Source organism: Malus sylvestris, chromosome 8 (genome assembly GCF_916048215.2).
Source record: "Malus sylvestris chromosome 8, drMalSylv7.2, whole genome shotgun sequence".
Taxonomy (NCBI): Eukaryota; Viridiplantae; Streptophyta; class Magnoliopsida; order Rosales; family Rosaceae; genus Malus; species Malus sylvestris.
In genome coordinates, this window is record NC_062267.1 from 13,637,593 (window position 1) to 13,657,743 (window position 20,151).

A 20,151-nucleotide genomic window follows, 5' to 3' on the forward strand; every position below is an offset into this window, starting at 1 on the left:
TTGTATGCAGGTTACGAAAGGCCTTGTATGGTTTGAAACAATCTCCTAGAGTGTGGTTTGGGAGGTTTAAAGTTCAATGAAGAAGTTTGGGTATATCCAGAGTCATTCAGATCATACTTTGTTTCTAAAGCGACAAAATGGTAAGCTAATTGCATTGATTATTTATGTTGATGACATGATAGTGACTGGTGATGATCAAAATGAGATATAACGCCCTCAAAAGTACCTAGTTACTGAGTTTGAGATGAAAGAATTGGGTGAATTGAAGTATTTTCTTGGAATCGAGGTTGCACGATCCAAGCATGGTATTTTTCCGTCTCAACGAAAATATGTTCTTGATTTGTTAGCTAAAACATGTATGTTAGATTGCAAACCTGTTGATACTCCGATTGAGTAGATTCATCGGCTGGGCTTATTTCCAGATCAAGTTCCTACTTATAAGGAACAATATCAGAGGCTTGTGGGGAGATTAATTTATTTGTCTCACACTCGCCCTGACATTGCTTATGCAATTAGTATGGTAAGTGAGTTTATGTACTCACCTAGTAAGCTCATATGGATGCAGTAACCCGTATTTTGAGGTAATTGAAGATAACTCCTAGCAGAGGCTTGGTTTTTTCCAAGAATGGACATTTGTATGTCGAAGGTATACAGATGAAGATTGGGCAGGTTCTATCACTGATCGGCGATCTATATCTGGATACTTTACGTTTGTGGGTGGTAATTTAGTTACTTGGAGAAGTAAGAAACAAAAAGTGGTGGCTAGGTCAAGTGCAGAAGCTGAGTTTCATGGTATGTCTCATGGTGTATGTGAGTTGTTGTGGTTAAAAAAATTGTTGAGAGATCTTGGGTTTAAACCTAAAGGTGCTATGAAACTTCATTGTGATAACAAGGCTGCTATTGAGATTGCTCATAATCCAGTGCAACATGATCGAACAAAACATGTGGAGATTGATCGACATTTCATTAAGGAAAAATTGGATGCTGGAATTATTATGTTTCTGTTTGTGAGATCTGAAGATCAACTTGCTGATGCTCATACTAAGGCTGTGTCTAATAGTGTGTTTTCCAACTCGCTTGACAAGTTGGGCATGCGTGACATCTTTGCACCAACTTGAGGGGGAGTGTTGCGAGTTATATATTAGTTAAAGTGTAAATAGTAGTTTATTGTCCCACATTGGTGAAGTACATATGTAATACCAATTGTAACTCCTATATATACTCCACTTTGGAGATTAATGAATATATAAGAAATTCCCAAATATTGTCATATATATTTTTGGTATTTACCATGTTTAGTTTAATATTGGTATTTACCATATTTAATTTAATAAATATGACCAATCGAATTACGATATGATGATGAGATTGTTAAACATATGCTGCCAAAACCTAATGCAATTCTTGCAAATCATTGTAGCTCGAAAAATGTTAAGCATATGACAAGATCCATGCATGTATATACAAACAATTGTGTATTGTTTTACGTTGAATTCGAGAAGCTGGACCATTGTTCCCAATGCAATGAGCCGAGATATCGAAAGAACAAGATTCCAAATAAGGTGTTGTGTTATATTTTACTAAAGGCAAGATTATAGAGATTGTACACGTCGATCCAGACTGCACGTGATATAAGGTGGCATACGTAGGAACATATAATATTCTGCAACATCTAACAAATAGTGAAGTGTGGAAAGAATATGATAAAAATATATCCTGATTTTGCCGTAGAGCCAAGAAATGTCAGATTAGGACTTGCTTCTAACAACTTCAATATGACGAATAATTAAATTTTCAGAGTTTTTTCCCCGATTATTTTTTCCAAAAAAGTCAAAATTCCCTCCATTTTAATAGTTGACCCAACGAAATCATATGGTTTTCGTTGAACAAGAGTTATTTACCACCATTTGTTTCGCCAAAATTTCATTTGGCGATTTTTTTTAAGGACTTGCCCGATGAACCATTTTGCTGGGCAAAAATAAAGAAAGGGGGTTGGGAAAATTAGGGAGGCAGGGGAAGGACGGGGGTGGGAGGGCTGTAAGGGTGGCTGGGATAGGTTTAGGAGGGTAGGGGAGACGGGTTTGGTTATGGCAGAAGAGGAACGGGTTGGGGGTGGAGCGGGGGTACATGAAGGGTGGGGAGGGGACGTGTGTGGGGGAGGGTTGAGGAACTGGATAGGCACAGTTGTTTTAGAAATATACAAGGTGTTTTTTAGAAATGTATAAAGTTTTTAGGAAATTAGAATTTTTTGATATATTAGAAATTTTTAGGAAAATGAAAGTTAAATACAACCCACAGCAAATGCTTCCGCACCCAAAGTCCATATGCAGTCACGCGATAGGAGCCATCATCCACATGAGGTGCCCGATGACAACCTCTAAGAGCACCTCCAGCGGGGGAGGTTGCTCGGGGGCCAGTGGGTCAAACAGTAGCAAATTGATGGGGGGATGACCTCCAGCGTATGGAAGCCCGAGCAACAGGCGAGGCCCGAGGAGCAGGCCCGTCGAGGATTGCCAGCCTGAGAGCCCGATGGCTGCGTCAGGCGCGTGCGTTTCACGCGCGCGTGGGCGCGAGTCGTCCGACAAAAAAACAGGGCAGGGGCCCGCGATTTCAGTTTTGAAAAGTTACCGTTGGGGAAGCCACGTGGCTTCCCCATGTCCGTTCGATTGAAACAGTCCTATTTTATGGACCGTTGGATTTCCAAAGGTAAAAAACATTTAAAAATCTAATTTAATTTCATCCGTTTGATCTAAGATCAACGGTCCACGTTATTAGGCTTTGTAAATTAAAAAAAAAAAGAAAAAACAGTTTAAAAATCTAAAATGTTACCGTTGTGACACGTGGCACAATCTGGAGTGTTGGAATTTAAATTTTTTAAAATCCAACGGCAGAGATTAATTAGGTGAATAAAAATTTAAAAAAAAATGTAAAAAAATTCTTAAAAATCCGAAAAAAAATTATGAAAAATTATAAAAAATTTTGATTTCACTTCACCTATAAATACCTTCTCATTATCTTCTACCCTACACCACAATTTCATATTTTCTCAACTACTTTCAACCACATTCCTATCTTTCTTTCAAAGTTTCAATCCAATTTTTTTCCAACAAAATGACTACTCAACCAGGTACGAATTGGACGCTTCTTGAAGATGTTGCGTTGTGTACTAGTTGGGTTCAAGTTACTCATGATTCGATTACGGGTAATGAGATGCAGTTGCGAGAAATGTGGAGTCTTATTCATACCAATTATCTTGAGAAAATGGGTGGGCAAAGAACTAAGGAATCGATGTCCAGTCGTTGGAAATTACTTAGTCAATCGTTTAGTACGTGAAGAGACGCCTTGGCACAAGCTAGTGGTAATCTTCGAAGTGGGGAAAATTTAACGGATCAGGTAACAATATATTATTTATTTGTTAGCTACTTTCATTATATTTATTTGTTTGTATTATTTATTTGTTATCTTCTTTCATTATAATTATTTGTTAGTTACTTTCATTATATTTATTTGTTTGTATTATTTGTTACCTACTTTCATTATAATTATTTGTTAGCTACTTTCATTATAATTATTTGTTTGTATTATTTATTTGTTACCTACTTTCATTATAATTATTTGGTTGTATTATTTATTTGTTACCTACTTTCATTATAATTATTTGTTAGCTACTTTCATTATATTTATTTGTTTGTATTATTTATTTGTTACCTACTTTCATTATAATTATTTGTTAGCTACTTTCATTTATAATTATTTGTTTGTATTATTTATTTGTTACATACTTTCATTATAATTATTTATTTGTTACCTATTCTCATTATAATTATTTGTTTGTGTAGGAACTTCAAGCACAAGCTTGGTATGGTGCCAAAACCAAAAGCAAAAACAAAACATTCACCCGGTTTGAATGTTGGAATATTGTCAAAGATTGTCCTAAATTTAGAGTTGTGCATGTCGGTCCAGAAGTTTTCATGAACAGCACCCCTCTACACTCTACACCTGAGCATGCCTCGCATGATCATGATGAAGATGATGAAGAAGTGCCTGAAACGCCCCCCGTTGAACAAGCGTCGGGGTCGACCCGTTATCCAATTAGGCCTCAAGGTAAGAAGGCTTCAAAGAGAAAAGGTAATGCTTCCAAGAATGATTATGCAAAGTATATGGAAGATCTTGCCCGCCAAGGTGAATTGAATTTGGCCCTGGAAATGGCTAAATTTGAGGCTGATAAGGCTAGAGAGGATGCAAAAGCTGCAGCTTTTGAGAGAAAATTTGAAGCTGATGAGAGAGAAAGAGAACTACTTCGGCAAGAAAGGGAACATAGAAGAGAAGAAAGAATGGCTGAACGAGATCGTGACATTATGAAGGAGCCTTTAGAAGGGAAGTCTCCAGACTTTAAATATTTTTGGAAGTAAGAGAAAGCGAATGTGTTGCGAAGGAGGCGTGCAAGAGAAGCGAGAGCAAGAGGAGATGGTCCTAGCACCACAAGAGAAGATTATCCTAGCATGACAAGAGAAGATCATCCTAGCACCACAAATTGGTTAGGTGATGGTTATCATCCATTCACGAACCCATAATTTTCCAATCAATTCGGGTTGTAATTTCTTATTCGGGTTGTAATTTCTTATTCATTGAATAGAGTACTTTATGTTGTTTCCAATTTATTGAACTTAGTACTTTATTCAAAACACATTTAAACACACCAAATAAAATAACATCAACACACCAAATAAACACACCAAATAAAAACAAACACCAAATAAAATAAAATTACATTTCAACTCACTAAATGAACTAAAAAAACACACCACATAAAATAAAATAAACACACCAAATAAAAACAAACACCAAATAAAATAAAATTACATTTCATCTCACTAAATGAACTAAAAAAACACACCACATAAAATAAAATAAACACACCAAATAAAATAAAATTACATTTCAACTCACTAAATGAACTAAAAAAACACACCACATAAAATAAAATAAACACACCAAATAAAAACAAACACCAAATAAAATAAAATTACATTTCAACTCACTAAATGAACTAAAAAAACACACCACATAAAATAAAATAAACACACCAAATAAAAACAAACACTAATGAACTTAAGTATCGTCAGCACCCCTCAATTCCCACTGGTGCTCTATCAAGTCAAGTTGGCGGGCATTGTGCATATTTGACCTTTGAAGTGCAGTATATCGTTGGATGATCCTTTCATTGTAACGTCCATCCCTTTCTAATGGCTCATGTTGCACGGGCTCATCGGTGGCGTCATGAGCACAATATATACGTGTTCTTGAATTGTTCATCGTGTCTGGCTCATATTCATCAACGGCTTCATAATCGTACTCATCTTCCACAATCATGTTGTGAAGAATGATGCACGTCATCATGATGGATCGAAGCGACTCTACATCAAACAATCTGGCAGCACCCCTGATGATCGCCCAACGAGCTTGGAGGATACCGAAACAACGCTCCACATCCTTCCTGCACCCTTCTTGACATCTTGCAAAGTGTTTTTCCTTTGCACTGCGCGGACGTGGCACTGTTTTGACAAATGTTGACCACCTTGGGTAAATGCCATCAGCTAGGTAGTATGGCCCGTCGTACATACGTCCATTGACCTCATACGTGACTTTTGGTGCCTTTCCTTGCAGGACATCGTTGAACACTGGGGATTGGGCAAGGACGTTGAGGTCATTTTGAGCTCCTGGAACCCCGAAAAAGGCGTGCCAAATCCATGTATCAAAAGATGCCACCGCCTCCAAAATGATACTTTTTAATCCTTTTCTGTCCCCATAAGCGCCTTGCCATGCACTTGGACAGTTTTTCCAAGTCCAGTGCATACAATCAATGCTTCCAATCATCCCTGGAAAACCTCGCATCTCGCCTTTCTTCAGAAGCCTTTGCAAGTCCATATGAGTAGGTCTCCGGAGGTACTCTGCGGTGTAGATAGATTCGATTGCCGAACAAAACCTCATGAGGGACTCAAGAATGGTTGATTGTCCCATCCTCGTTATCTCGTCCACTTGGTCTGCAGCTGCTCCATATGCAAGCATCCGCAAGGCAGCAGTAATTTTTTGCTGAGGCAGGAGACCCATAGCACCAAAAGCATCCGGCTTTTGCACAAAGTAAGAATCATGGTTGCAAACAGCACCCATGATTTTGTTGAACAAATGTCGTTCCATTCTAAAACGACGTCGGAAGTATGTTTCAGGGAATGCACTGTTACGGACAAAATAATCATCCAAGAGCTCCTGACCTCGTCGTTGCCTGTTTCTATCAATGTTTACAGCACGGTTGGGCCTGCAGATATGAGCCACAGCTTGGACGACTCGACGGGATTGTGAGGCTCCTGCCATTCTTGATTCGTCATCTCTCCGTCTACGCTCGTCATCCTCTTCCATCTCATTTTGGGCCCAATCCCTAACATTGAACATTCCTTGTGATTGGTTAAACAATTCTTCCTCTTCTTGCTCGATTTCCCACATCATCTTTGAAGAAGAAGAAGAAGACATTGTAAAAAGGAAGCAGAAACTATGAATAATGATAGGGATTTTGGTGAAGAAGGAAGCAAAAACTATGAATAATGATAGGGATTTTGGCGAAGAAGGAAGCATAAACTATGAATAATGATAGAGATCTTGAGAAAATTGGTGTGAGATTTATGAGGATGGATGGGGGATTATATGGAGGATTCAGAAGGGATTAGGTTGTAGATAATGCCACGTGGCATGCCGTCATTCGTTAAAAATCTGGTGGAAATCTATCCTCAAAGATTGTAATCGGATTGTGACACGTGGCACGACGTGATTGGTTAAAAATCTTATCAGAAATCCATCACCAATAATTGTCTTTTCAGATAATGACACGTGCCTTGACACAACGATTAAAAATCTTATCGGAAATCCATCACCAATAATTTTCTTTGCGGATAATGACACGTGGTGCAACGAGAACGATTAAAAATCTTATCCGAAATAACAAATATAATTATTTTGAATTATTTTATAAATACAAAAATACAAAAATTTTATTACTATTGGCTTTTCGGATAATGACACGTGGTGCAACGAGAACGATTAAAAATCTTATCCGAAATTACAAATAAAATTATTATGTATTATTTTATAAATAAAAAAATACTAATATTTTATTGCCAATTGCCAGGGCTATTCAGTGCAGGGGTGGAGATGCAAAAGGCAATTGCCAGGGGAATGCACTATTCATTAAGGGCAGTTACTGTTCACTAGGTGGATTAAATAGTGAATTGCCTGGGGGGAGGGCTCCTACACTGGAGTTGCTCTAAATGGAAAAATATCTTTCCTGAGGTGAAGTAGGCGGATGGCAGAGCTCTTGGTAAATGTGTTTTTTTATTTAATATATTTACTATTTTTACTTATTCGAGATAATTATTTATTAATTTTACTTGTTTTTTGTCTATTTCAAAACAACTTCAAGATCGACCTGGAACTACCGGGTATGTCCGATTATGTGCATAACACAGCCGTGGAATTAGTCCTTTAGGGAGTGGAAGTATAAGCTGCGCAGACATTACATGACTTTAGAAATTCATGATGAAGCTCTAACCCTCCGCCCTATGGTTTTAAGAATAAGATGGACGAGTGGCACTCGTTCTGCTGTTATTTTTAGAATTTATAATTTCTAGAGATGCAAATCTTCTAGGATGAAGTTGTTGGACGAGTGAACCAATTTCACACCTAGAATAAATTTATTTTTCAATCTTAATATAATTGTTCGAACATTTGGATTTTAATAATAAATAATTTTTTGTAATATTTTGATATCTTATGAGATTAATATAATAAAAATTAAATAACCAATATTAAACATAATTTAACACAAATATATATATATATATATATATATATATTATTATTATTTTTTAAATATTAAAGATCTTTTGTCCAACAAAAGATGTCGTCAGGTAAGCCTTATATATTTTTTATTATAAAGCTTACCCAATGAAAGTTTCATCGAGTTAAATATAATATATGTTTTTCGTAAAATTTAAACTTTGCCCAATGAAATATTTTGGTCGGGCATGTGGTGTTTGTCGAGCAAAGTTGATCAATGCAGTTTTGCTCAACCAAATTGTCATCGGAAATTTTTGTTGGCCAAAGTGCCATTGTTTGAAGGTTTCTAATTTTTGTCAGGCAAAACCTTGCACAACGAACTTTGCGTGATGAATTTTGCCCAATAACGGTTTGTCGGGCAAAACCTAAGACTACAAAATATGAGTTTATGGGACAAAAATAGTTCGTCTGATTTTTTTTTTTCTTTTTTGTTGTAATGGAAAAAAGAAGAAGAACAAATTTTAAAAATCTTAATCTTAATATTCTGTAGACATATATTTGTCCGACGAAATTTTCTTTTCTTCTATCACAACAACTACTTCAGAACTCTATCGCAGCAAAGTAAAGACTGACAATTAAGAAACAAGAATTCATGACCATAATTTCAACAAAAAAAAAACTAACAAATAAATGTAAGGCCAACCAACCCCTAAGAAAAAATAAATAAATAAACACCCAAGAAAACAAAAACAAACAAAAAATTGACACACGAAAACAAGCACAAAAAATTGACATCAAGGGTTTTAAGGATGTTGTGCTAAAGGTGACTCCAAACTTTTCCATTTTGAACAAGTACAAAACGCCTTGGTGATTGAAGACTAATATTGAGAAAATTAGATTACTTGCACGATCTTTTCCTTCTATATCATGGGATTTTCTTGCTGATGTCATTATTAGCATTGGGCACTCCATTCTTGACACTTTATTTGGAATAGGTCTTACCCACTATTGCTAAAAATACTTTTCTCTTCTATTGTACTGGAAGCGGCGAAGTTTTTCTCTCTTTGAATAAATTTATTTTTCACAAAAAAAAACCAATGAAACCAATATAAGCGAAAGCTAAATAATAAAAAAAAATCACAATGAAAACTAACAATTATTCACTGACTAAGACTAGAGAAATCAAACAAAAGATGGCTACACAACCTGAAAAGACTATACCTTGTAATTCCTACGAAGTTTCAAGAGGTGTTTATAAAGACTTAATCTTAAAACAAACGAACATCTTAAACCCTAGCAACAAACAGAAAACCAATCATAATCCTTATTCTACTAGAAAATCCTAATACATTAATATCAAAAATACCTTAACATAATAATATACAAAAATTGAATAATAATCCTTATTCCACTAGAAAATCCTAATACATAAATATCAAAAATACATTATAACATAATAAGATACAAAAATTGCTAACTTTATACAACAGTTAGAAAATCTCTCATTTTGACAATTATAGTGCATGCTAACTCAAGGAGTTGAATCCAAAACTTGCTGAGACTTTTAACCGCAAATTAAGTAATTAATAAGGAAGTCGGTATAATAAGACATTTGAAAAAATTAGTAACATAAAACTTCACTTTTGTGCTTTTAGATTTTCTTTGAACAACAATATGCATATGATACGTGAATAGATGAAACTCACAAACATAATTTATAGAATTGAGTTAATTTTCCATATTCTAATCTTTTTATTTTTATTTTATGATAACATAATTAAACAAACACAAGCATAGAAATATAGCTCGCCTAATGCTCTTATCTTTATTTGTATATAAAAAGAAATATTTAGCCTGCATGCATGTAAAAGTTAGAAACTGCTCCAAAGTTATGGTTGCATCTATAACTTTTCTCCATTGGTAGAAAAGGGAAGAAGACAAAACTCAAAATGCATGAACTACTTGTACACAAACATCTTAACATTGCTTTAATCAGAATTGTTTACGTGTTATTAATTAAAAAGATTAAAACAGAGAAAGCGAAAAGATATATATGATTGGTGTATTGTATCGGGGCTTGGTCATGGTCATGCATGGAAGCATTTCCCAATGAGAGAATCGAATCAGTCCCCTCCTTTCTTTTTGCTTTTTCACAGTTTGCTACAGCCTTCTTTACCATTCCCCAAGAAAAATGCCACGGTGAGTAATCTTGAATTTTTATTCGATTTTATTTTTATTTCAATCCCCTTAATTATTTAAACATTCAGAGCGAAGATTGTGAGGAGGAAAAGGAAAAAATGACAGTGAAAAAGCCATGCATAGCAGTACTAATGTACTACTAGTGACAAAAGAAAAAGAAAAGGATAAAAGATGGTCAAAATTTGAACCTCGAAGACTCTTCCATCATCATCCATCAGCTTCGACTATCTTTATCGAAACTCTACCAATTAATTCCCCCTCTCTTTCTTTCTTCCTTTGGTTTTGATCCTCCACTACTACTCCACGTTCTCTCAATTATTAAAATTTGGACGTTCATTGTTTGAAGCTCCTTAGCCATGCAACAGCTTTTATGTTTGGCTTCGGCTATGTGCCTAGTTATGTCTTGGGCAATGGTGACATATCTTCTCTAATTTAGCGAAGCAGCTGACATGCACGAGTGTGATCATATTTTATGCATAAGATTGGATATGATGAGAGAGGGTGATTCATGCGATTCATGGATATAATTCTGACTAATTTGTTTGGAATAATATAATATTTTTCTTAAAAAGAAATTTTATTTGATACTTATTCTTTTTTGATACAATTTTTATTTTGATACTTTAAAATTGGAATATTATTGAGCAGAAGCATGCAGATTTAATTTTGAAATAACCGAGATGGCTAAAGAAAAAAGCTTACCATGTGGAACCAATGACCAATCCTAATCCTAAATAATACTAATGAGTTTTGACCCAAAAAAAAAAAAACTAGTGAGTCGAGTAGTTAACATGTTGGTTAACTGTATTTTAAAACAAGAAAAAAAAGCTATTGATGTGTAGAAATCATTTACATAATCATGTAAACTGCTTCCGACCTAAGATAATAAGCCTGTGAACTTACTAGTAGTTCATCGTATGATGAGGCGCAAAGGGAGGATTCGTCAGTTGGCTGGTAATTCAGGTTGTTTCCCTATTGATAGAAGCTTATATCCCTATCATCTCTAGCTGACCCTTGATCCCAATTATTTTGAGGTCATGTATATTATATATTTGGAATTTGCCACAATTTGGTACCGATTTGAATGGTATGAAGTAACTGAGTGCTCCTTGAGCTTGAGAAGCTTCTGACCTAGTGGATTAATGGTTAGTAATCTTATAAGGCATAGCATGCAAAAATCGGGTAATATATACTCGAGAAAGATATAGAAAGGATCACATTTTATGATCGCTGCATTTATATTTATACTAATTGATGGCTTAACATATAACTTGTTCCTTTAATATCTAGGAAATTCAGCTTAGGTCAATAAATAATTTTGTATTTCATCATATAAATAATTTTTTTTTTCCAACATCATATAAGTAAATTGAATATCTAGTAAATAGTCACTTTATTTTCAAACTTAGGTCAATGGATTTTTTTTATTTATTTTTTATTTTTTATCGTGTAAGACTAAAACCACTTATGTCACAACCCATCCCGGAATTACATTATCATTGACATGAAAAGATGAAATTGCCCTTAACTGTTGCTAAGGTATGTGTGACATATTAATTTGAATATTGCATACATTCCTAAATTTTTGGAAGCAATTGAGTTGGATTAAAAATTTGATTGTATTTTGTGTGGTTAGGGACTTAGATGGACCACCCACACACAAAACAATCACTATCCTCTCTCTCCCGTGTCGCACTATCCCGTACCCTCTCTCACTCTCAGTTTCTCTCTCTCTCTCTCTTCCTCTCAAAACCGTACAGACACATTCACCCACGATCATCCAAGCATGGATCGAAGGTTCCAAGGGCACCATTGTACTCGTGAGGACCCTACGAACTCATCCATACCCATTTTAGGTAAGAAATCTTTCGATTTCACGTTGAAAACTCGAGGTCCGATTTGGGTACTATTCATGAACTTTGTAATGGTTGGTTTTTAGGACAATCCAAGCTCACAGTGAGCTTTAGGAGGTTCTCACAAAGCTCAGGGACGTTCGTTTGAAGGTTTTGGACGTCGGGATCACAAGGTTCGAAGGTGGCCGGTTTTGGGTGAAATTTCCCGATGTGATTTCGAAGGATTTGGAAGTTTTTAAAGGTATAGCCTTCTTCCTCTCGTAATTTGTGAAGTTTTGGTGAAAATTTCATGGAAAATGGTTGAGAATCGAGCGAGAAAAGGGCGATTACAGGTCTGCCCAGTTTCTGGTGCCGGCGAGTTTTTCCGGTGACTGGAGGTAGGGGATGATGCGGTGGGGGGCGCATGGACCCATGCCTATCCTGGCGCTTGGGGGCGCATGGCAAGTCCAAAAATTATTTTAAAAATACCTCGACGTCCGTGACGTCGAGTAGGTCACTGTGGTATATTCGTATACCCAAATTGAGCATCGTATGAGAAGTTATTACGAATTGTCGGTTATGTGCTTTAAATAACGTTGTTTTAGTTGTTTCGCATATAGGTGATACCTATCCCGAGGACAAGCGCATTCAAGGACGTCACGGGAGTTACAACCCTTCGACTTATCAGTGAGTGGGCAGTTATTTTCTGTTATTACCTATATACTACTGAATTTCCCAGAAATTGAATTTAAATGAAAGTATGTTTTTAAAATGCCATGCATGCATATTATGAATTAGTAATTGATGCATATATATGTGAAATGGTGTTGTGGACGCACAGGTGAGTATCAGGTGAGTTTATGTTATTCATGTGACCTATTGATGATGTGAATTGTGTTGAGAGCTCATAACCTGCACCCCTGGTGTTAGTGCTTATATTATTCACCCCGCACCGCAAGCTCACCTTGGATCCAAGTAGGTGCATGTCGTACAGACCATGAGAGGGTTCCGACATGTCGTACAAACCATAGAGTGGTTTCGACTGTAGGTGATTTTAGATTATTATATAGCTGTTGATGAGAGAAGCACTAGAGCGTATTCTTACACCATTCTTATCGTACAGACTACTTCAGGTAGTTCCGATTTATGTGCAGAGTAGTGCCGTACAGGTCACTGTGGTTACTCCGGTTGGTTTGGATATTGAGCTATGAAATTAACCGTACAGGACTAACTGCAGGGTCTCCGGTTGATTCATTATGTCACCTGTTATATTGATGCATTCTTAATCTGTTATTGACATTTATTGCATGGCATACTTTCTGGTTTTGATAAAGATTGGTGATTTGAGATATTTGAAGAAATATATGCATATTATGTTATTTTCTGGGAAACTATACAGGTTTTACAGCGAGGGGTTAGAATGTTATTATTTGAAATGTTTTCAAAAAGCTTTGTTTTACTGACCCACTCAATTTTGTTTTGCGCCCCTCCAGGTTCTAGTTAGCAGCATTGGTGGCCCATGAGGATTCCCACAACATCTGACAGACTACTCATGTAGGACTCACCTTCGGGTGTTGTAATTTAGTTATAGTCCTACTTGACCGCACCTAGTTTTTATGCTCTGAATATGTGTGTTTCGCACTTAAACTTACTCTAGTATGCTAGTCGGATATTATTGCTAGTATTTGGTTTTTATTTCCTCGTATTTCTCTTATCTATTGCTTCCGCGTTGCACTTTTGGTTACGTCATACTCACGTGACGGCCAGCACGCTTTGATTCTAGGATCGGGGTGTGTCAACTTACCCAAGTTTACTCTTCATTTATCTCTCTCTAAATTGAAAATTACCTGATCCTAAAATAAATAAATAATTGACCTCAAGTGAAATATCCCTTTAGGGCTGGTTTGGTATTGTTATGCTTTTAATACAAAATTAATTCTGTTGTGCTGTGAGAATAAACTCATTTTTGCTACTTCACGTTTTCAGTTTCTTTTCAGCCAAAACTGTGAAAATAAGTTGTTTTAAGTGTTTACCAAACACCTTTTTTATTTCAGTTTTTTTTATACCCACTTTTTATAAAAGCACATAAATACCAAATCAGTACTTACTATCTGGGGGTATAGGTAGAAAAGAAATTATGGTACGTATCGTACCCTTTTCACATGAAGGAAAAAAAATTTCGTTTCCAAGTACTAAAAAGAATATTAAAAAAACATTGAAAGCAACCACCATTTTTCCTCGTATAGTGAGACCCTTAGGATTGGGGGTGTTCTCAATTGCATAAAACCATACTTGACCACTCCTTAGTTATAGATTTTGAGATAAGAATAAGAGTGGTGGGGTCCTTTCTCGCCCTAGGGTTTTTTTATGTGCGAAGAATATTCATTTTGTAAAAAACAAAGAATTTTGTTCCTGCTTATCCAAGATCCTGACTCAACAGGAAAGCCAACAAGCTTGTTGGCGCAAATGAGGGTCCTAAATATATGAAATGGTCAAAAGATTTGTTGTTGTTTAGAGGTTACAATGCAGGCTATTCGCTTTTTGTGGGGACGTGACCAATATATATATATATAATATGGTACAATTAGTTTAACAAAGTCAAATCAACATGTTTTTCCTTGCTCAATATGCTGTACAAATGCATGACATTATAATAAAGAACCCGACTTTTTATACTTTGAATTTTGCTCTAACTCTCATCTCAAATTCGTGTAGAGCAATATGCCGTTTCACTGCGAATCATTTCCAATTCACTCAAAGAGTGTTAGCAGTGGCGAAGTAAGTAGTTGTCGCGAGAAAGGGGGGGTGGGGCGACAAAATTTAATATGGTAAAAGGTTCCGGAAAATGTAAATAACGAAATTCTAAATTCTAAACATCAAGCTAATCATTTTAACGACATAGTTAAAAATCCATAATTGGGTACTGCAATTAGTACATCTCAAACACAAACACAAATAATGACAACCCCAACCAAAAGAACAAGACCATGAAAAACAATAAAAACAGAGAGAGAACCTAAGACTAGTTAAATTCATTAGACTCAAAATATCCCATGTTTTTTTCATTCTGTTCTGTGCTAATTTATACTAAAACTAGGGCATTTATAGATATTGGAATACGAGGTGGATGCATAAAGTAGGGCATTTATGGAACTAATTAACTAGAGAAATTTATAATGAAAATGTTCTTGCATTTGCAACCTCTAGAAACCCTAAAGAAACAGTAGTTAAAGCTTTGTTATCGAATTATCTTTGGTATCTTTAGAATCTCATTTCAATTTCTCTTTATCTCTTTTTCCTTATTTGGGTTTTTTTTTTAATTTTAATTTTTTTTATTATTATTTTTTATTTGTTTTTGGGATGAGATATTCCATTGTTCAAGGAAGGCAAAGTGATGCAGAGAATATCAAAAAAAGAAAAACCACGTACCTAAACCTCTACTGGTTGCAATCCACCACCCGCTTCTCGAGGCCCTTAAGCAAGTATAAAAACCTCCCGAACCCCATCACCTTAATCACCAAATTCATCCATCACTAGTCTCATATTCTTCAGGCCTTTTTTTCAACTTTGTTTTCATAAGGTGAGGCTTTTTCAAATTTTAAGTTCACTCTTGGGCTTTTGTAGGTTAGGTTAGTTTGTCCGTAAAGAGTTTGAAGTTTGCCAAAATGATGTTATAATTTTTTAAGAGGGTACGGGGGAATTTCGTTGCACTTAACTGATACATTATTGTTTTTATCATATGTCTGAAATCTAGAAGTCCAAATTGAGAAAGATGAGCAGGCCAGGAGATTGGAACTGTAGGTCGTGCAACCATCTCAACTTCCAAAGGAGGGACTCGTGCCAGAGGTGTGGGGATCCAAAAAGTGGGGAGAGAGTTGAGTACGGAAGTTTTGGCACTGGAAGAGGTGGAGGTGGTGGTGGTTCATATGGATTCACCACTGGTCCGGATGTCCGCCCCGGTGACTGGTACTGCACCGTTGGCAACTGTGCAGCTCACAACTTTGCCAGCCGCTCCAGTTGCTTTAAGTGTGGTGCGGCTAAGGACGAATTGTCCAGTGGTGGCGGTGGCGGCGGCTTTGAGGGGGACATGCCTAGGCCACTCAGAGGGTTTGGCTTTGGCAGCGGTGGAAGTAGCTCTGGTCGCTCCGGATGGAAATCTGGAGACTGGATTTGTACAAGGTTAAATTTGCAAATTTTATCATTTTACTGATTAGTCACAATATCTTTCAATGAATATGTAGCAATATTACTCCCATATTTTATCATGTTTGTGTATATTACCACTTTTCCATGTCATGAAAATAATGGTAATTGTTCAATTAAATGGCACAGACCAGGGTGCAACGAGCACAACTTCGCTAGCAGGACGGAATGTTTCAGATGCAATGCTCCAAGGGACTCCAACGATGGCAAGTCTCCATTTTAACTCCTAAAATTTTCATGCTTTTCGGTGAGTATATGCACAAACGTGACTATTTTGAAGTAAAATATAGATAACGAAGCGATGTTAACTCGTTGGCGTAAGATAATGTAAGACACAGAGCATTCCCTCTCAAACCCCAAAACAAAGCTTTTCTACACTGTGGGAGCTCACCACTCATCCCTTATTTCTTATTAAACATATATTTACTTTCAAATATTTTTTTTTTGTTTTTTTATAATTTTTTAAACTAATATATAAATTTGATTCTCATCTTATTCAGGCACTGCTGTACTTTGCTGAAGGAACTGAGAAAAGAACATGATTCCCTTATGATGACATGAACTACCTAGCTAGCCACTCTAGTGGCCCAGATGATTCACCCTCTATATTTTTTTCCTTTTTCAATTCCCTTTTCCTTCCCCACCTTCTTTCCATTTTCTGGATATTTATCTTTTTAGAGAGCTTAAGTTGAATTCTGATAATGTACTTTAACTAAGCTACATCATTTGGCATTATTTTGTGAGCTTTCTTATGATATGAAAGGCATGTTGTTTTCTGGTACTATTAATCGAATTAATTCTCTGTTGTTATCTTGGATAATTGAAACATCTACTTGCTGCAAGTATATTTGATTGATTAATTACTTTCTGATACCTATTTCTAGAGAGCGGAAAAGAGGAGGATATGTATGAAGATGGAGGAAGATGCTCCATCCCGAGTATCAAGAATGCTTTTATCCTCTGAGTGGTCCAAGGAATATTTGAGTTCTTAAAAACTGTAAACGAGTATTGTTGTCCATAACATGCTATATATATATAAACATACATATATATCTGTGAAAGCAAACTATATACCAACGGATCAAAAAAAAGAAAGAAAGAAAGAAAGCAAATATGCACCAAAGGAACTGTTCTCGTGTTCACATGGAACTCTATCATGCTACGCTATGAGCTACGCAGCTCAAGAGATTCATGACCCAAAAGTACATCACATTCCTTGAATTGTTGCCCATGAATTTCCATATAACTGCACACATTTGTTGTGACTAGTTAGCAAATTTCGTATCCACACTGAATTATATCATGTTGTGATACGAGCTACGTAGCTCAAGGGATTGGCAACCTCATACTACAAGTGAAGTAGAACTTTCTAGTAGCTTATGAAAGACTTCGTTGTGTCAAACGCTTCGACCTTGTGAAGTACAAGATCACATAAGCTCAAGTACACTGCTCATGGAACCTTGCCTCAATTACACAAGCATGTTCTAATTTCAGACGACTTTTGTTTGAGCAATGAAGTCAACGACCAACTTGGCAACGCCGGCATCACATGGTCATGGGCAGTAGAGCACAATAAACTCAGCAACTCAATGCCCCAAAAAGCCAAAACTTATGGCCTAGACATCCCTGCTAGGAACGCCTGCTTTTATCAAAGCTACGGAAATAGTTCACACTTGGGAGCAGCCTCTCCATAAATGGGGGTAAGGCTAGCCGACATTCACCTCTCCCAGACCCTGCGTAAAGCGGGAGTCTTGTGCACTGGGTACGACCTTTTTTTTTGTTTGGTTCAGTTTAATTTTGGTTCGGTTTTTATCGGTTCGGTTCCAGTTTTGGTTTGGTTTCAGTTTTTTATTTTATTTTATAAAAGCTGAAAATTGTTTTTAAAAATCTAAAATTCACAAGGAGCAGCTGGGGGAGAATTGAGAGTTCTAAAAAGTTCTCTGCCTATATACGAATATTTTGCATACAAACACATACATATATGTGTGTATATATGCTTGTATGGCGCGTTATTGATTGGACAACGATTGTCTGCTCTCCTTGCTCACGTGCCCTCCTGTGCCCTCTTGTTTTGTATGGTCACGGTTAAGCCACGTCAACATTTTATATTTATTTATTTATAGAGATAATAAGACAAAAATGAATAGTAATATAAAATGTTGACGTGGCTTAACCGTGACCACACAAACAGAAGAGTATGGAAAGGCACAGGAACTAGGAGGGCAGACAATCCTGGTCCTTATTGATTTGCAGAGGTATATGCAAGTGGAGTTCTCTGCAATGGCTATTGCCACAATTGCAGAAACTCTAGAAAACAATGGGATGGCTGTTGGCAAAAAAATCATGATATTAATTGTCGGCTAAAAGGATGATTCTAGAGGTAGACCTAGTCCAAAAAGCCAAGATTGAGATAGAACATATTTGGGTCTAAAATTAAGTTGATGATTGACTTGAAATTGGGTATAGAAAATGAATATCTAACTTAATTAAATAAATAAAATAAATATATATTTAATTTAGTTCGGTTTCCAAACCACCAAAACCGAAACTGAACCAAAAGATTTCGGTTTGGTTTGGTTTCTTTTCTTCGGTTTTGGTCTTGTTTTGTTCGTTTTTTTCAGCTTTGATTCGGTGTTCGGTTTATTTTTTTTTTGTTTTCGGTTTTTTTAACCCACCCCTAGTTCACACTTCTAAGGCTAAAATTTTGCAAGACACTTGAATCAAGCAAAGTTTCATGAACATCCAAGGCAATTAAATTATGAGGATGGAGTAAAGCGAAAAAAATAGTTTATTAAATTTCTAGCAAATTGATAAACTGGCACAAAAGCCATAAAAATCTGGCACAAGCTAAACAAAGGTGAAACAAAATCTAGACGAAAAAAGAAAAGGAATTTTCCAAGCCTTTAAAGCAGACTACCCATCAGCAGCTTGGATGATCTCAGGCTCCTTAGCAACCACCTTGCATTTAGCAGCTCGCACTTCTACCACTTCATCTTCCACAACTCCTATCTCGGCAACTTTACCCTCAACTGCTCTATCTACAACAGCAAAGAAGTCAAAGTCTAGCAGATCCTCCAAGGGGGTAGAGGAAGTCTTCAAATCTTTTTTAGAAAACTCATAATCAAGCTACCTTCCTTGAAAATGGTCAACAAATCCTATCTTGTAGAAATTGACTTAAGTCTGAGTAAGAGCACTTTCATGATTTCCCTTTTTGCTCTTTAACTGCTTATTCACCTTACCAAGGTCATTATTGACACTCCGCAACTCATCATAATCTTTATCCAAGAACTCATTGGCGAGCAACACGCCCTTCAACTCCTCATCCTTGGATGCAAATTCATGGGTTCTGAAGACAATTCATTTTGTTGGCAGAAGTGATAATTTCCTGATCCTTACGAAGTAAGCAGAATAAAGCTTCGAGTAAACCTTATCCAGATCTTGGATTCTCAGTGAGTCTAGTTCTCTATCCTTCTGTGTTGCTTTCATCGGCGATCGAGAAGTAACAAGCATAAGCTTCTAATTCTTAATTTCTTGACGAACTAGTTCCAGCTGTGCCGAAGTGAGGGCAGAAGTAACGAACCCTTTCAATTTTAACTCAGCAAGCTTGGCTTCTAGAATTTCAATTTTCTTGGAAAAATGAGCTTTAACTGCTATTACAGCTTCAACTTCATTGGCATCACAAATCGTATCCCTATCATGAAGAATGGTCTTAGCAATTAAGATCGGGGTCTTTTGTATTAAGTATACAACTCAGTAATACAGTTAGAAATACAGTTAGTAATATAGTTAGTAAGGTTGTTAGGATTTCTCTTATAAAAACAGTGTGTGTAATCTTCATTTAGTGACTTAATACAAATCCTATTTCTCTCTCTAAACTTTCTCTCTAGAATCTCTTTTGTTTCTCTCTATCATCTTTCTCTTCCTCTATACCAATTCTTCATCTTTTACAATGTAGTTAACATTTTGCATTATAGCAAGAACGGAAGCTCTTCGTTCATCAGGAGGACACTTCGAAAAGACACTTATTGCACTGCTTTTCCAACACATTCAACAAATTTAGTCTAAGTAGTCGAATCCATAAGCAAGTCAA

The 20,151-nt window shown here is 36.3% G+C and overlaps 2 protein-coding genes across 3 annotated transcripts; both read left to right on the forward strand.

The window, feature by feature from the left end:
- Window positions 1-3,339: 3,339 nt before the first annotated feature.
- Window positions 3,340-4,657, forward strand: LOC126632318 (uncharacterized). The gene is made up of 2 exons (XM_050302690.1): window positions 3,340-3,393; window positions 3,840-4,657. The coding sequence occupies exon 2, from the start codon at window positions 3,972-3,974 to the stop codon at window positions 4,410-4,412; it is 441 nt and encodes a 146-aa protein (XP_050158647.1). The 5' UTR covers window positions 3,340-3,393; window positions 3,840-3,971; the 3' UTR covers window positions 4,413-4,657.
- A 10,616-nt stretch (window positions 4,658-15,273) lies between these two features.
- Window positions 15,274-16,881, forward strand: LOC126632317 (transcription initiation factor TFIID subunit 15-like). 2 transcript variants are annotated; one of them, XM_050302689.1, is made up of 4 exons: window positions 15,274-15,438; window positions 15,613-16,037; window positions 16,191-16,308; window positions 16,562-16,881. In XM_050302689.1, the coding sequence occupies exons 2-3, from the start codon at window positions 15,631-15,633 to the stop codon at window positions 16,282-16,284; spliced, it is 501 nt and encodes a 166-aa protein (XP_050158646.1). In that variant the 5' UTR covers window positions 15,274-15,438; window positions 15,613-15,630; the 3' UTR covers window positions 16,285-16,308; window positions 16,562-16,881. The 2 variants fall into 2 exon arrangements, with proteins under 2 accessions (XP_050158646.1, XP_050158645.1); XM_050302688.1 differs by having other exon boundaries at window positions 15,281-15,438; window positions 16,191-16,267.
- The last annotated feature ends 3,270 nt before the right edge of the window (window positions 16,882-20,151 follow it).

Bases quoted from the DNA above. Each gene is read 5' to 3' on its own strand.
- LOC126632318 (XM_050302690.1), top strand. From the start codon at position 3,972: ATGAACAGCACCCCTCTACACTCTACACCTGAGCATGCCTCGCATGAT.
- LOC126632317 (XM_050302688.1), top strand. From the start codon at position 15,631: ATGAGCAGGCCAGGAGATTGGAACTGTAGGTCGTGCAACCATCTCAAC. The intron at 16,038-16,190 runs GTTAAATTTGCA...TAAATGGCACAG, and splicing joins GGAGACTGGATTTGTACAAG to ACCAGGGTGCAACGAGCACA. The intron at 16,268-16,561 runs GCAAGTCTCCAT...CATCTTATTCAG, and splicing joins TCCAAGGGACTCCAACGATG to GCACTGCTGTACTTTGCTGA.